Below are 17132 nucleotides of genomic sequence, written 5' to 3'. Positions count from 1 at the left end.
CATATACTGTGTGATAGTACTTACCCCTAGATTTATCTGGGCCTATTTGTATTTCGATTAATCCTTTATTTTTACATATATAGTATTTCAGTGTTTCTTTGGACCATTTGTGTTACAATTTTAATTTGTACTGATTCTACTGCCCTCTCTCCCTCCTAAGAGAGGCCTGGCTGCTTGGCCTACGCTGCCATGTACCCAGGTGGTACAGTTTTATACCAAGAGTGGAGTCTTGTACTGCCTAAGTTGAATGGTTTTGAAGACGTTGGTAGCTCTTCAGAAAAACTGTCCTAACAGATTCCAAACCCCTTAAACGTTGGTAGTGTGATCAGAGCGATGAGGCTTAGCTCCCAGGTCGGGGTAGCAGGTCCGCACAGAGGTTCAATTAGTCCACAAACGTAGAAAATACACTGCACAGATCTAATGAAAAATATATACTTGAATAAAGTCACACATATAACACTGAGTTCAAATACATAATTATAACATTAATACAGTACTAAAAAAGATACTATATTAAAAACTGTAATGCCTATACAAGGACTCGCCCAACCCCAATGTCTTTGTTAGTCCTTTGCCAAGGGCAAGTACTCAACATAAAATAACAGGTGTTGGAGAAAACCAGGATACTATACAAGCTGCCGAGCAGATGGGTATCTAGTAGTCTGCGTAACTAAGTGCAGTGTTCTAAAAACATATCCCAACCCTAGTACATGTGAAAGGCCCTCTACCTGGTGGCCAGCACATATGCCAGGGTATGGGAATAAAAAGGAACGCACATTTTCCCTCATTTACAGATACATTGATTTACATTCCATAGGCCTAAAACACACTTGTCCATTTAGACCTCCTATTGCCTTATGTTGCCCACAATAATACAGTAAGGACTCCAGGAAGATGGAAACTTTTGCTAAGCTTCTCTGTGAATAGACACATTGATACTGGTTGCAGTTAGTGTTGCGAGTACACAGAAATGAAAGGGATAACTTAAACAATTGATAGAAAATCACAGGTAAGTACAGAAAAGAAGACTACTAATGCAGGGCTCTCTGAACCCTAAGGCATCCAGTAAAAATGTCCAAGGGCAGTCCATTGTCACTTTCAGGAGAGTTCTAGTGTCCGTTCAGTTTCATAGTATAAAATGGTTAACTTCAAGGTCCATCCACACTGAAGGAGGTAAGTGAAGATCTACTCCAAAGGTGTGGCGACTGCGACACTACACTCCAAAGAAGGCCAAGAGCCCTAAAGAAGATCCCTATAGGTCAGAAGATGGATCCCAGAAAAAGCTCTTGAAGTACCGGATACCCCCAATGCATGTCTTTAGGGAGTCGCGGTTAGGGCTCGCCTCCCAGGAATCACTGCCACAGACTAGAGTGCAGAAGGGGTGGGGGGGGGGACACCCAGGGGAGGAATATCCTGAATAATCACCCTTCCTTTGACCCCCAAGATATAGGTTATCAAATTGGCAGAAATGACTCCAGGGACCTGAAACAACTTGGTAAGTAGCTATTCTCCCCAGGTGCGATATTTATGATACAGTACTCTGGGTGGTGCACCCTATTCGAGCAATGATCCCAGAAGCATAGTAAAACAAAGGCTCTTTCTTTGTCCATCTTCGAGCCAAGAGTGAACAGTCTTGTGGAGGAAACTCCCAGAAGACTACAAACCTGCACAGACTGCTCCCAGCAGCAGGACTAGCAACAAAAGGCATCCACACTGCAGCAAAACATGTTCCAGGATGGAGGCAACGGCCGGTGGTACCCTCCGACATCCCAGCAGACGATACAGTGCAGTGATGAACTCTCAGCACAAATCTGGACCGCTGCATCAACACACAGCCAAGCAGAAGATCTAGTGCTAAACGTTAGAATGACAGCTGCTTTCCCTATAATTTGTGGCGTTATAGGTCCATTGGTTGCAGGAGTAGAGCTGCTTCTCGCGTATGGCAGCTGGATACACTTGTTCGGCGGTTCTGGCTTCTGTCAATGTTGGGGGGGGTATTTTTAATAGGCATCTTTACCAGGGCCTAGGTACATCTATCCCACTTGGGTCGCAGGGTATCGTTTGAGTACACAAAGCTCTTGAAGATGGAGCCTGGCAGGGGCCTAACCTTCGGAAGGTGAACAGAACGGTTAAAAGGTTGCAGACAATTTTCGACCCGCAATAAAAGCTTGTCAACATAATCTATGGTGCTTTGTGCAGTGGAGTTCAGCAGACCTCGGAGGTGGTAATGGCTTCTTCAAGATTCTCCATCTCGGCAAAGAGCCTGAGCCTGCCGTGCAGGAATTAGGTGTTGGTTTTCTGTGATAGCTATTGCTTCTCCTCAGAGATGCTTGGATGTGGAGATACAGTTATGGTGCCCTTGACAGGAGACCCCAAGCAAGGGTTATTCACACATTTTTTTTCTTGTTTGTTTTAATATTATTGGTTTCAAATAAATTCAAACTTTAACCTCAATACAAATTAATCACAAGAAAAAGAAAAACTTAAAACGCTCAAATTATTACATAAAGGTCCAAAGTGACTCGAAGGAAAACACACACATTATAAACTTCATTCTCTGTAAATATTGAACTAAAAGAATTGTAACTGCATTTACAATGGAAGTATTTGATCCTGACAAACCATAATTCTACATGTGGTCTGTTGATAAAAGATAGTCGCTTGTGTATTTCTGAAAAGCTTTCTCTTAACTGCTTCAAAAGATTCACAAAATAGTAATAGATGTTTCTTTCTCGTCCATGCAGAATCTACAAAATGCAGCGTCCTCTTTCGCAAGGCTGTATTTCAACTGAACTTCCTTAGTATACATAATGTTCAAATGGAATCTTAGGAAAGTGGGGCGAGCAGATTTACTAGAATAAATCGATAAATATGGAGCTATAGTGTGTTGCTTTTTGTGATCTTGATTTAAATGGAATAGAGGCGTATGCATGGAATTCTGTCACTGTATTAGCCCAATCCACTGCTTAGAGAGCCCTCTTTACTTTGTCTGGATTACGCAGAAGATAAAGTAAAGTACATCCGGTCTCAGCCAACAGCAATAAAGCAAGCCCCTTTATTTCGGACAAGGGTCGCAGACTTTACCAAAGTCCACAAACCACGAATTCACGGTCAGTGCCAACATCTTTCCATAGAGTGATGGATATCTCCAGAATGCTCTGGCCTTCAGGGAAGTAATACCCACTTCATTGCAAATTGACTGTAGCGTCGCATTTCAGAGACAAAGGACTCTTCTACAAATCAAGGCTACTAATTGGGGCAGGTATTCTATTTCTGGGTCATATATCTCAATCTCGTACAATAGTTTGGGAACAATCTTGCTCTCAAAGTGCAAGACAGGAAATAAAGAACTTTTCGTACATGGAGTCGACCCGGCTTAGTTGATTTGCTAAATTGATAGCCTTAGTATACAACCAAGAACGAGTAGATGAAACAGAAATCATGAAGCCAAAATAAAGAAAAGTCAACCCTCTCCACAGATTCCATCTGGGCATACCACTTAAAAGGAGCCTGTTTCCTAGTATTCGCTAGTTGCATTACCTTTGTTTTAGCTAGATTAACAGACCATGAATGGGCATTCACAAAGGCAGAGAAACAATTCAAGTCATGTTTGAGACCTATGGATGTGTTATCAAAGAATGGGTAGTCTGCATAGCCAAGCCATAATGGCCTTAAGATGGAAATGTTGGGGGGTTGCCAAGGGTTGAAGATAATGATCTAAATCTGCCATGTACAGATTATAGAGGAAGGGGGCTAATGCGCCCCCCTGCCTCACACCTCTATAGTCGTTTATTTTATTTTTTAAATGCACCGAGGCTGCTCCAGCTACAGGCCGAGGGAACCTCGGATCCTCCCGGTGACAGTGTTGAGGGATCAGAAGGTTCTTGTACCGGGTCTTCGCCCGAGGGGCTACGCCCTTGTACCGGCAATATGTCGGAGGGGACGCCTAATCGAAGCTCTACCAGTCCCCTGGTCGAGAGCGTCATGCCTACCAGGCCTAGGCCCGAGGAGCAGTGTAGGCCTCATGATCCACACTCTAGTCCTAGTCCTGGAGGAGGCTGGGCCCAGCGAGCCAAGCAACTCGATGCAGGCTCGTGGAAGGCAGCTCGACAAAATGGCCGCTGTGCCAGAAATCGGCACCCATCCGACGCTGCACCAGGAACTGGAGTTCGGCAAAGAACAAGTGTCCAGGTTGGACTGGCCTCAACCAGGTACGTGGCCTAGAGCCTATCCTTCATTTGCGCAGGGCAGGTTCCCGCTACGTCCATCTGGGCAGGGTATGCAGTGCCTCCAGCAGCCGCCCACTATTCCGTCTATATCCCCTACCACTTCTCCAGCCTGTGAGGACCGGTTCTTTGAGAAGTGCCTCTGACTCATGAAGTCCCCTCGGATGGGGGTTATCCTCAGGGATGCCGTCGGGAAGATTCTCCCGCCAATGCTTCCGGAACCTCAGGCTCCTCCGCTGGCGCCCCCTCTGCCACCTGCTCTGGCCCCCCAGCCGATTCCTCAGGCGGTTCCGTACCAGCCTCTTCTACAGCCTCCGGCTCCCGCTACTACTACTCCTCTAATGCAGGATCCTCCTGACCCCCAGGCGGACACAGACGATGAGGAGGACCCCGAACACACCCTTGTCAGCCAAGGCCTTTCATGAACATCTTGCAGGACTGGTGGATTACCTCGGCCTGCCTCAACCCGAGGTCGAGCAACCATCAGAGGGGGGTCCTTGCTGAAGTCCTCATGTGACGTCCCTCTGCTAAAACGGGAATTCCACTGCAGACCGATGTAGTCGCCCTGGCCAAGAAGGGTTGGCTCAAGCCCCACTCTGTCCAACCGGTCAATCGACGCCTGGACGAGGTGTACAGGCAGATGGCGGGGGGTGCACTCTTGCTATCGGCCCATCCTCAGCCATGCTCCTCAGTGATCGCTGCAGCATCACTATACTGGCACGGCTAGGCAAGGAAGAGAAGACCTTGAAGGTGTACAGGAGGAAGCTGTATTCCAACGTGTCCTTGCATCTTCGTCAGGCCAATGCCATGCTGGCAGCTGCTAACCAGAGGTTATGGTGGGAAATTGCTGATTTCCTCGCAGAACTTCCTATGCAGAGCCAATCGCTTTTCAAGGCGGGACTGGCTGAGGCCAAGCTGGTGGCACAGGACATCCTGGAGTCCACTGTGGCCCACATTGACACCTCTGCCCGTGCCCTCTGCATCGTCATGGACATGAGAAGAAAAGCCTAGCTCTGTGCAACTAAATTCAACCCGGATGTCCAGGAACGCATATTAGACCTGCCGTTCGAGGGGGATGGGGGGGGGAAACCGCTCACAAACTGCCAAGTCTTTACATCCTGATAGACCACCCCCAAATCGTGCACCCAGTCACAGCAGCGCTCCGACAAGGGGCGTACATACGGAGGGTTCTGCGGCTTCCAAGGACGGATGTCCAGGCCTGTCGGACCGCTCGCAGACTCCACATCGGCGCAAGCGGGGGGGGGATAGTAAGTGCTTTTTCCAGTCCCCCTCCTCTGCAACAGCCTCGGAGGGAAAGGAGGCATGACAAGCCCCTCCGTGCCCATGTGTCTCAGTGGGGGGCAGGCTTGCTCTCCATGCACCTTTCTGGTGCCAGAATTTTGCGGACCCCTGGGGCGTCTCCGTAGTACCCACAGGGTGCCGCCTACCCATCCCAGCCAACTCCCCCCCCCCCCCCGATTTCCCCCCCCCCCCCCTCCTCTCTCAAGTTGGGACAGCAACTCTTCTGGCGGAGATCCGGTTGCTTGTATAGAGCCAAGCCACGGAGGAACTCCCAGCGAGGCTTTGGCTGTTACTCCAGGAATTTGACCATTCAGAAAAAGAACCTGGCGGGCCTGCGAGTTGTGCTCGACTTTTCCACCCTCAACCTCTCTTTACCTCTACAAAAATTCAAGATGGTTACGTCCGCTTTTATAGCGAGACATTGTGCAAGGGAGACTGGATGTGCTCCCTGGATCTGAAGGATGCCTATTTACACGCCCCGATATGGCAGCCCCATCGTTCTTTCCTACAGTTCAGGATCATGGGCTAACATTTCCAAAACAAGGTCCTTCCTGTTGGCCTCAGCTCGGCCCCCTATGGTCTTTACCAGACTCATGAACACTGTGACTGCCCTCATCAGGGCTCCGGACCTCCACATCTAACCATACCTCGACAACTGGCTTGTCAAGGCTACCTCTACGGAAGCATTTCGCCACACTTCCCATGCTCTTATGAACACACTGCACAATCTGGGCTTTTCGCTCAATCTCAAGAAGTTGCAGCTGCAACCCTCGTAGACTGACATTCTTGGGCCTCATCCGAGACACGTGTTCCGAGAAGGTGTTTCCATCGCAGGACAAGATCACAGCCATCAAGAGGGCCACGACTCACTTACTCAGCAAAGAGGTGACCTCGGCCTGGTGGTACCAGCACCTCTTGGGTCTCTTGGCAGCACAGCAGTCCTATTAGCGCCACCCCCCACAGAAGACTCTTTGAGGAGGATACAGCTGCACTTTGCGGCATCATAGAACCAGGAACGGGGCTCGCTATCCGAGATGATCAACGTTCCTCCATCTCTCCACCCGGACTTCACATGGTGGTCCATGGACTGCAACCTACGGACAGGCAAGCCCTTCGGGCCTCCCACCTTGCAGGCCACCACCACCAGACTCTCGAGGGATGGGAAGCCACCCTGGACGATCTCTCGGTCCACGGCCCCTGGACCTGACAGGAGCAGGAGTACCGCGTCAATTGGTTGGAGCTGAACACATCTGGCTAACGCTTGGAGCATTCCTTCCACTTATCAGGGGCAAAGTTGTCCTCATCCAGACAGACAACTTGACCAGCATGTACTATGTGAACCAGCAGGGAGGCACCAGAGGGATGTCACGCGTGCCCTGAAATTCTGCCTTGACCGGACCAAGGGCTTCCGCAAGTCAGACGCCCTGTTTGTCACTTTTGGAGGTGCAAGACCAGGCTATCAGGCCTCCATATCCCACTGGATGGTCTCGGCTATCAAGCAAACGAGGGACATCACAAGCCTCTTGCGGCAAACCTGCACGCCCTTGCAGTCAGGGTCAAGGCAACGGCCATCACATTCCAGCGCCATGTTCCCTTGGCAAGTCATAAGCCGAGCGGCCACTTGGGCCACCCCATCGGCTTTCTGCAAGCATTCCTGTTTGGATGCCGGCTCTAGATCTGATGCGGCTTTCGTACAGGAGGTTCTCCTCACCACCCTGTGGCTACATTAAGTTGTAATCGCCCATGCAGTATGGAGGAAAGGGGACGGGACGTAAGAGTAATTAAGTTACTCACTGTAGTGACTAACGTACTTAGTCCCCTTTCCGCCATACATCCCACCATTCCCCCCCCCTCCTAATAATACTGGGGTCATTAGGCAATGTTAAATCTATTGTCGACGAGTCTATGGGTCTGAGGTGTGGCGCCAGAGGGCGGTGTCACGGCAGCGCATGCTCCCAGGGCTGTAACCCCGTGCGCCTCTAAAATTAAAGGGGAAGAACCTTTTTTCTGGTGAAAAAGGTTGTCTCCCGTCCCTTGGAAGTGACGCCCATACAGTATGGAGGAAAGGGGACTAAGAGAACGTTAGTAACTTATAATTTTTGATTACGTATGCATTTTTCTTTAATATTCATTTTTCAACTATTCAAATAACGTTTAATCATTTAACCATTTTCAAGTTGTTCAATTGTTCAAGATACCTGATAAAATATATACAAACTAGTGTATTAAAGCCAGCACAGTGACCTGAAACTAATTTTGTGATGTTGCAACACCTCAGACTAAGGTTCAAATATATGGTGTGAAAGTTGAATGTTAAATTCCATACCAATTTTTTTTTTTTTAGTTTTCAGAAATACAGCCATGTTTGGCCAATTTGTTACGCTAGCTTTACTTTGCCTCATGGGGTGTGAGCTGTAGAAGGTTTTTGTCTGTTTATGGATGCTGTAATGTATGAGCTGAATGGATGTTTCTAGTAAAGGTGGCAGCTTTAGAGTGTGTGGAAATCTTTTTAACTTGATTTGTTTGTCATTTAATTTATACAGTGCAAGCTCTAACAAAATCACCTCTAGGTGCAACAAATGTGAAAGCATTTTAAACAAGAGCATGGTAAAACACAGGTCACAGATTATGCACGCAAGGTACCGAGGGACCTGCTGAAATGCCTGCTGCATGGTGCTGTGGGGGCGGGGGGCTGGCTAGAACACCTTTCTGTGGGGAAAGGACAGCGATGTCTAGAGTGCATTATTTGTGGCTTTTGCCTCTGCCATTAAGCGGCCTTTTTATATCTCCTTTAGGATAACTGTTCTCCGTTGATCCGTCATATATCACATGCTGAATTTAAGGAACAGGTCCTCCCGGTGCTGCAGAAGTCACTTCTACGAAGTCCAGAAAATGTCATTGAAAGTAAGTGGCACTTTGCTGAACATGCGAGGCGGCAGTGAAGCTGTAGTGCAGTGGCTGCAGGTGGTGTTCTGTTTCGTTAGTTGATTTGCTTGTTGAAGCTGATTCAGATTCCCCACTGTTGGTGTGGATTGAGCATGGTGCGTTAATTCGATGACATGCTTCATGTTGCTTTAAGTAACAGATTTGAGGGTCATTCGAGCATATATGCTGCCTAACTTCTGGTTCTTAAATTGTTTTAAATGTGTGCAAATGATGTTCTGGTTCAGTTTAGTTCACCCTAAAGAGGGTGGCATTTTGGATGTGTTTGATGCAAGTTATTCACATTATGTATTTATCCTCTGCTCGCTGATGGCTGCAGGCAGGTGCTTTCAGTTAACCTCGAAGACCTTAGTCTTAAGGCTAGAGTCATGAGTGGATGGTCCTTGTTTGTTGGCCCTCTTTTGCTAATTGTTCCTTATGTAAGACTTTATATTTGAGCCTATTGCTTTTTAGGAAACTTGCAACAAGGCTGCCAAATTTGCAGGAGTGCACTATAAAAGACCACTTTAACATTGTAGTGGATTTACGACACGGCACACTCCTGACAAGAACTCTTTCCACTGGCAAGGAATGCAGAGCACAATAAAAGCGCTTTTTATCTTTTTTGATTTCGGATTCTAATTTGACAAGGCACCCAACCAGTCTTACGCCCACCTTAAGAAATACTGTGTCGCAATGGACTATGAACCACGCCGGTGTGTAACAATGAAATATTTATACATTTTTAGAATTCACAGAAAATCAATCGCATCAAAATGTAGGCAGTAGCCACCAATGTGGTGACAATATAATGCAAAGATTCCCAAAATACAGTTGCTTCACACTCCTAACATAAGAGGCATAAGACTTTAATGGAAGAGGAACCAGAACTACTTTTCTTCAAAATGACCGATGGCATACAAGTCAATCACTCCCCATGCAACACTTTTCCCCCAAACACCTGCTAGCTAAATTCTTTGGATGGAAAGTAGTGGCAAGTAGTCAGAATGAAAACAACCACCCCAAGATTGGAGGTCAAAGAAGAAAATGAAAACCTTCAAAAGGAGCAAAATGGCATACTCTGATTTTACTTGTTGCTTGGAAGTCAGTTAAAGTTGCGGTCAGATAGCTAGGACAGAAATGTGTGTGGCTATCCTAAAAAGATAAGAGAACTTCAGGCTATTGAGCAGGGTACTAATGCAACGTGAACAAAGATGAGAACATCAATTTTGGGAATGAAACGATGCAGCAGAATCCCACACAGCAGAATTGCAATTTCTGATTTCACACAGGCTTTAAACTGGCAAACATCCAAGAAAATGGGCTTAGCAGTCTAAATATGTTTAAGGATGGGAAATAAAGGCACAGAACAGATGGGATACAGAGGGGAACGGATGACTCTTGATGGTATGTTTTTTATGGGAAAATGCAAGTCGGATTTTTAAAGAAAAACAAATACACGGGCAAAATCGGTTTTGTTAGCGCAATGATTAGTTCTACTAATACTATATTTGAAAGATTATAATTGTTAAAGTTTATTTCAAATAATACACAGATAACTGGAAGAATTAGAAAAGAAATATGTTAACAAATATAGACTAGCACAGATTCTCCTAAGGAAAGGGTAAACTGTGGATACTGGCAATTGTGAAAATGACTAGGGTTTTTATGGGAATTTAACAGGCTTTGGATGGGATGCAAGGTAAAAGAAACGGGATATGCAGTTTTTGGGTACTCGGTGATGTGATACTTACACGATGGGTAATTTGGACAGTCAGCAAGGCCTCTAGGCAGCGGGGCCAATAGATCTAGTCACGGGCAGCGGGTCAAGCAATCTGGTTACTGGGTCTGCTGGGCAAAGTCTAGTCACTGGACAGCGGGATGGATCAGCTGGGCAAAAGGTCTGGTCACTGGATTCTCCTAAAGTGGATCAGCAGCCTTTTCTCCTCCTCCCTGGATAGTGGGATGTCTCTCTGCTTTCCTGGATCTTGGGGTCTGGTTTTCAGTTGGTTGTCCCTAGTGTTTCCCTGTCTCCCCATAGGCAAAATGACATCCGAGAATTTTACAATCTGGGCGGAAGAACTCTGGACATACCCTCAAATGGGATAGGCCAGGCTGCTGGGTATCACCACCACCCTCCGGGCTGATTGGTTCAAGGGAAGTGACATCACTTTCAGTGGGTGCAATTTATGACTCCCTTTGTCTCATTTATGTCTAATTTTTACCAAAATGAGTTATGGAGCAAAACTCCATATTTACACTAGTCACCATCATACAAATCAGATGGGCAGATCACATATTTCACAAGGAATTGAATTGTCTGATCTCCAACTCTGTGCGAGGTGGCATCGCTTTTGGGCACAATTTTGCAGTTTTTAGGAGAAATAAAATGTTTACATGTACCCTCTCATATTTCGCACATTTCCACAAAGTTTTATGCCTGTATCATTTATACTTCACTCAAATGCAGTTTTTCTGCCATTCCAGTTCCCCAGGTGATAGGAACAAGTGCTTAGTCTCTTTGGGTTGGTTCATAACTCACATAAAATGCTGGCATAATATAACATTACTGCTTATTTAGGGCATTGGGAGAAGTGTCTTAATATGAAAGTTCTTTAAAATCAAATGGGCTGGATTTGTCCCATATGTGGGTGGTCCTTCAGATCCTCCAGCCAAAAGTGTTTCCATGACGCCCTTTGAAAACAGGCAGTTTGGGGCTGAATAGGGATGTCAAGGACATCACACCTCCTAGTTAAATGCTAGTTCCCCTGGGTTCTTTATTCAGTTTTGTAGGGATGCTGGCAAGTCTGACGAGGTTGCAACCTTCCACACCTTGGCACCTTTCATGTGCCGGGGCTGGTCCACTTGGGGGGAGGTAATTCTTTTCTCATGGGAGGCAGGGCACCTTTGAAGTAAGTGGCCGCCAATCCTATTTTTTAAAGATTTTTATTCATTTTTGAAGCTTTTCTTCTATTGATTTCAATGTATTACCCTGAATATATCGGTCTGGCTTCTTTTGGTGTCGGTGATTCTTTTTAGTTTCACTCACCTGCTCAACTCGCATGTTTTGGAGGCATTGGTCAGTCCCTTACGCAACTATTGCAGGGATACTCCCCCACCCCCCTGACTCCCCCTTTGCATAATCCCGTGTTTTCACTTAGTAACACAACCCACCTTCAGTGTAGTGTTAAATGGATATTTTGTGACCTTTCTTTTTGTGTAGCATCACTGGTGTGCACAGGAGACACTGGTGGCAATGATGAATGTTTAATGGTTTTCCAGTGCACCACTGGGCACTTTTGTAAAATGTATTTACTGCAATGCCATTCTCACTGCCATATTTATTTTATTTATTTTTATAGCATGCAAACACCCCAAGGGCATTGAGGCGCTGTTACTTGCAAGAGCTTAGTTACAAGGGCACAGGAATAGTAGCATATGATGGCACATTATGAATACTACAAGGCATAACACTGATATTAAGACTGGTACAATTGGTCATTACATTGCAGCTTATGCAGTGGGTCATATGATAGGTATTCATACTGATGCGACGCACATTATGTGAGGAGGATGGTTTTCATAGCTTTGCGGAAGGTGCTGAGGGAGGCCTCACCTCGGATTGTGGGAGGTAGGGCGTTCCAGTGAGTGGGTGCGAGATATGGGAAGCTGGATCTGCCCACTCTGACTCTTTTTACTAGTGGCACAGAGCTAATCAATGGTTTCTCCTTGAGGTAAAAGTCCGATCTTTTGTGCCATATTGCTTTTTGGCTATGGTCTCATGCAACGCTCTGAGGCTGGAAACCACTTCATAAGGGCTTTCGCAGTATTCAGCCTTGGATTTTTCCTGAGTGTTTTGTTAGACTTTTCTGAAACTGTGATTGGGTCCATCTGGTCCAGTTCCATGTTTTTCCCAGCAAATGTCTGTTGCCTGGCAGATGTGGGGCAGTTGGCTGGGCATGACTGGGCAGACACTACTTGTTTGAATGTAGCGCTGTTTCATTCCTGGCACAGCCCTTGCCACTGATATTTGCATTAGAGGAGAGGGCCTGACAACACCTGCTTGCTTCTTCACAGCTTGGGCTCCTCTATGAACTTCCAGAAGTCAAACGCAATACCAGGACAGAAGCTACAGTTCATCGGTGCAGCCCTGGATGCACTGAAGCTTTCAGCAAATGGTCATGCCGTTAAAAACTTGCATGATTTTCAGCCTTACAGCCTTACTTCGCCTTTTGGCCCTCATAGCTTGCTGTATTTTTCTGATACCAGAGGTCGGGTTGAGGATGTGCTCCCTGCAGTGGCTACTTTGCAGTCAGTGGTTGTAGTTTTCCAGCAACATGTTGGGTGTCCTTTGCGTTTTGAGGGCAGTAGCCAGTGACCTGCCGTACTGGTCCAGTCTGGAGAATTTCATGGCGGGAGACCCGTTGTGGGAGCCTTGGTCGGAGGCCCAGGTTGCCGTTGAGCATCTGAAAGGCTGGGGTGCTCACAAGTGTGGGATCTGCAGGTGAGCAGGCTTTGGTCCCGGGTAGAGCGCCAATTGCACATCAATTTGTTGGAGCTGTGAGCCATCAGAATGGTGCAATCAACTTTAGTTCTCCAGTATGGGGTCTGGCATGGATTCACATGCTCATGAATATTCCCAGTCGTCCGTCAAGCCAGGAATCATCGGTAAAAGGAAAAAACTGTTTCACTTTCACTTACAAACAGTATTTCTTCTCTAAACCAATCGCACTGCCCTAAGCCAATGACTGCCCTCTCTGTAAACCCCTGCTCTGGCAGCTATCTTCAGATTTTTAGTGTTTTGTGTGAGCTGATCTAAGTTTTTGGTGCTTTTTTCAGTTGTTTGATTTTTAATTTTTTTAATTTTTTTTAAATCCCAGAGCCTGTGTGCTCTTTCGGTACATGGGCCGACATGCGGGGACCCGTTTGTCGGTGAATTAAAACCCCCCTCAAGGGCAGGAATCGTCAGTTTCATCGAAGATTGCAGCAGGCCATCGGACCTACTCCACACTCCGGACCATGTTGGAGGAGAAGGAGGGGAAGCCCCCTTTCAAGCTCTGCTCTAGCTGAGGAATGTGTTTGTGGAGGACAAACGCCTCCAGTGCCTCTGTCTCCTACGCTTACGTCCCGTTCTCTTTCCTCCATACTGTATGGGCGTCCCTTCCAAGGGACAGGAGACAAAACCTTTTTCACCAGGAAAAACACATTCCCCTTTAAATTTAGAGGCGCACGGGGGGTGCGGCCCAGGGAGCATGTGCTGCCCTGACACCACACTCCGGCGCCACACCCCAGTCCCTTTTTCCGCGCTCCTGGGTTTGGCTTCGGCCATGTAATTCGACGCGCGGATACTTCTTCTCTTGTCTTTTTTATCTGGTTTATCATTCAGGTACTCGGTCCTCAGGCGTCGCGCTCCTCCCCGGTGCATGCCGACTTCTACAGGGTTCAGCAGGTGTCCATCCTGCAACATGCTCTTCCCAACTTCAGACCCCCACGCCCTCTGCCTACATCGCCTTGGCCCAGACCACGGTTGGCAGCCGTGTTCGGCGTGTGACTCGCTGTCCTCGCAGGCGCTGAAGAACAGACTAGCCAGGTGGCGGGAGCTCTTCCAGAGGATCTTAAGAAAATCGTGAAGCATAGAACCAGGCCCAAGGTAGGGCCGATCTTCTCCATTGCAACCCGCAAGGGAGACTGCTTCCCAGGGTCCCTCCCGCGCGGGAGTGACAGTCGGGTCCTTCTAACAGCACGTGCACCGAAGCTGCCTCAGCTACCGGCCTTGGGGGTCGAGGGATCTTCTGATCCTCCCGGTCAGTGTTGAGGGACCGGAAAGTTCTTTTACTGGGTTTCCACCCGAGGGGCTCTACCCTTTTACCAGCACCATGGGTGAGGGGCTACGCCCTAATACCGGCACTACGTCCGAGGGGGTGCCCAAACGCAGCTCCTCCGACACCCGGGTCGATGGTGTCACACCTACCAGGCCCAGGCTCGAGGAGCAGTGTAGTGATCCACACGCAAGAGTCTTGGAGGAGGCCAGGCCCAGCCGGCTGATCAACACGTAGCAGGCAGCTCGACAAAATGGCTGCCGCGCCAGAAAGAGGCACCCGTCTGACGCCATTCCAGGAATTCTTCAAAGAACGAGTGTCAAGATGGGACTGGCCTCAACCAGGTATGTGGCCTACAGTCTACCCCTCATTTGCGCAGGGCAACATTCCTTTGCTGTCTATATGGACAGGGTACGCAGCAGCCCGTCGGCACCCCCTGCCACCTCTGGCAGTGAGGAGGTGCTCTTCGAGGTTCCTCAGCCTCATGAAGTCACCTTAGATGGGGGTTATCATCAAAGACCCCATCAGGGAAGTCCTTCCTCGCAATGCTAGTGGCACCACAGATTCCTCTGCCGACACCCCAGTCCCCGGTGCAGCCTCATCCTCCGGCTCCCCAGCTGACTCCACAGGGTGCTAGGTACCAGCCTCTGCCGCCGCAACCCCTGGCCGTGGGCCATGTACCCCCGCCTCTGGCTCCAACTACTCCTCCACAGGATCCTCAAGATCCGGATGAGGATCCAGACACACCATTCTCAGCCAGGGCCTTCCACAAACGTCTTGCTGGTCTGGCGGATTACCTGGGCCTCCCCTAACCCGAGGTCGAGCACCTGGCAGAGGGGGTTCTGGCTGAAGTCCTCAAGCGACGCCCCTCTGCCAAATCGGGGATTCCTATGCAGACCGATGTAGTCTCCCTGGCCAAGAAGGGCTGGCTCAAACCCCACTCGGCCCAGCCTGGATGCCAAGTACAGGCAGGTGCAGGGGCATACACTCTTGCTTTTGGCACATCCTCAGCCACACTCTTCGGTGATCACTGCGTCATCACTATAATCCAAGCACCAGTCCTCTGCCTCTTCCTCTGCGGTGCTGCTAGGCAAGGAGAAGATTTTGGCGGCATATGGCAAGAAACTCTATTTCAACGCCCCTTTACATCTGCTTCAAGCCAACGCCATGTTGGCAGCCGCCAACCAAAGGTTATGGCGGGAAATTGCAGACTTCCTCCTGGAACTCTCCACCCAGAGCCAATCACTTTTTAAGGCAGAGCTAGCTAAAGCCAAGCTGGTGGCGCATGACCTCATGGAATCCACAGTGGCTCATATTGATACCTCAGGCCGTGCCATCTGTATTGCCACAGACATAAGAACACCCTGGCTCCTGGCAACAAAATTCAACCCAGATGTCCAGGAACGTATACTAGATCTACCGTTCGAGGTGGGAGGGGGACCTCTTCTACTCCTCTACGGACGAAGAGCTGGACAAGAAGAAAAACAGCTCACAAACAGCTAAGTCTTTATCCATCCTTACAAAGACCTTGCCCAAATCGTACACCCAATCTCAGAAGCTCTGAGAGGGGACATGCATATGGAGGGTTCTGTGGCTTCCAGGACCGCAGATCCAGGCAGCCGGACCTTTTGCTGTCTCAGAGCCGGCACAAGCAACAAAATGGGAGGGGGGGGGGGTAAGGGCTTTTTTCAGTCCCCCTCAGCGACAGCCTCAGAGGGAAAGAAAGCATGACACGCCCCTTCGGGTCCACGTGTCTCTGGTGGGTGGCAGGCTTGCTCTCCATGCACATTTCTGGCACCAGAATTTCACGGACCCCTGGATCCTACCGGTAGTATCCATGGGGTACTACCTTCCTATCCCAGCCTCTCCTCCCGCTTCCCCTCAACTCCCACAGGTTGGGACAGCAACTCTTTTGGCGGAGATCCGGTGGCTCGTATAGAGCCGGGCAGTGGAGGGAAGGCCCAGCCTCCCAGCAAGGCTTTGGATTTAAGTCCAGGATTTTCGACATTTAGAAGAAGAACCAAGCGGGCCTGGGAGTTGTGCTAGACCTTTCCACCCTCAACCTCTCCTTACCCCTGCAAAAATTCAAGATGGTTACGCCAGCTTTTATAGCCGAGACATTGGACAAGGAAGACTGGATGTGCTCCCTGGATCTGAAGGATGTGTACCTACATTTCCCGATTTGGCCGCCCCATCGTTCTTTCCTACGGTTCAGGATCATGGGCTGCCTATTTTGATACAAGGTCCTTCCTTTTGGTCTCAACTCGGCCCCCAGGGTCTTTACCAGACTCGCGAAGGCCCTAGTGGCCGTCCAATGAGCGCAGGGCCTCCATCTACCCATACCTCGACGACTGGCTTGTCAGGGCTACATCTCCGGAAGCGGTTCACCACTCTTCCCATGCCCTTATGAACACTGCACGATCTGAGCTTCTCGCTCAATCTCAAGAAGTCACAGCTGCAGCCTATGCAGACTGACATTCCTGGGCCTCATCTGGGACACAAGCTCCGAAAAGGTCTTCCAGTCGGAGGACAAAATCTTGGCCATCAAGAGGGCCACTGCCCACTTCCTCAGCAGAGAGGTGACCTTGGCATGGTGGTACCAACACTTCCTGGGTCTGCTGGTAGCAGTCGAATTAGCAGTGCCACACAAAAGACAAAGGATGAGGAGGATTCAGCTGCACTTCGCGGCCTCATCAAACCAGGAGCGGGGCTCTCAATCCGGGATGGACGTTCCGCCATCTCTCCACCCAGACCTGACTTGGTGGTCCAGAGACTGCAACCTGCGAACGGGCAAGCCATTCCGGCCGCCCACTCCGCAGGCCATCCTCACCACGGATTCGTCACTCGAGGGCTGGGGAGCCAC

General features: G+C 48.8%; 1 protein-coding gene across 1 annotated transcript in view; it reads left to right on the top strand.

Moving 5' to 3' along the window:
* Positions 1-17132, top strand: part of GCN1 (GCN1 activator of EIF2AK4) — a 1783851-nt gene that overhangs the window by 278715 nt on the left and 1488004 nt on the right. Inside the window, exon 9 of the mRNA XM_069619734.1 lies at positions 8324-8432. Within this exon, the coding sequence (XP_069475835.1) occupies positions 8324-8432 (109 nt within the window). The remainder of the gene's footprint in view (positions 1-8323; positions 8433-17132) is intronic.

The sequence above is a fragment of the Ambystoma mexicanum genome, chromosome 10 (assembly GCF_040938575.1).
Source record: "Ambystoma mexicanum isolate Mex_15411 chromosome 10, UKY_AmexF1_1, whole genome shotgun sequence".
Classification (NCBI taxonomy): Eukaryota; Metazoa; Chordata; class Amphibia; order Caudata; family Ambystomatidae; genus Ambystoma; species Ambystoma mexicanum.
The sequence above is the reverse complement of the archived record's forward strand: the minus strand, read 5'-3'. Positions and strand labels throughout refer to the sequence as shown.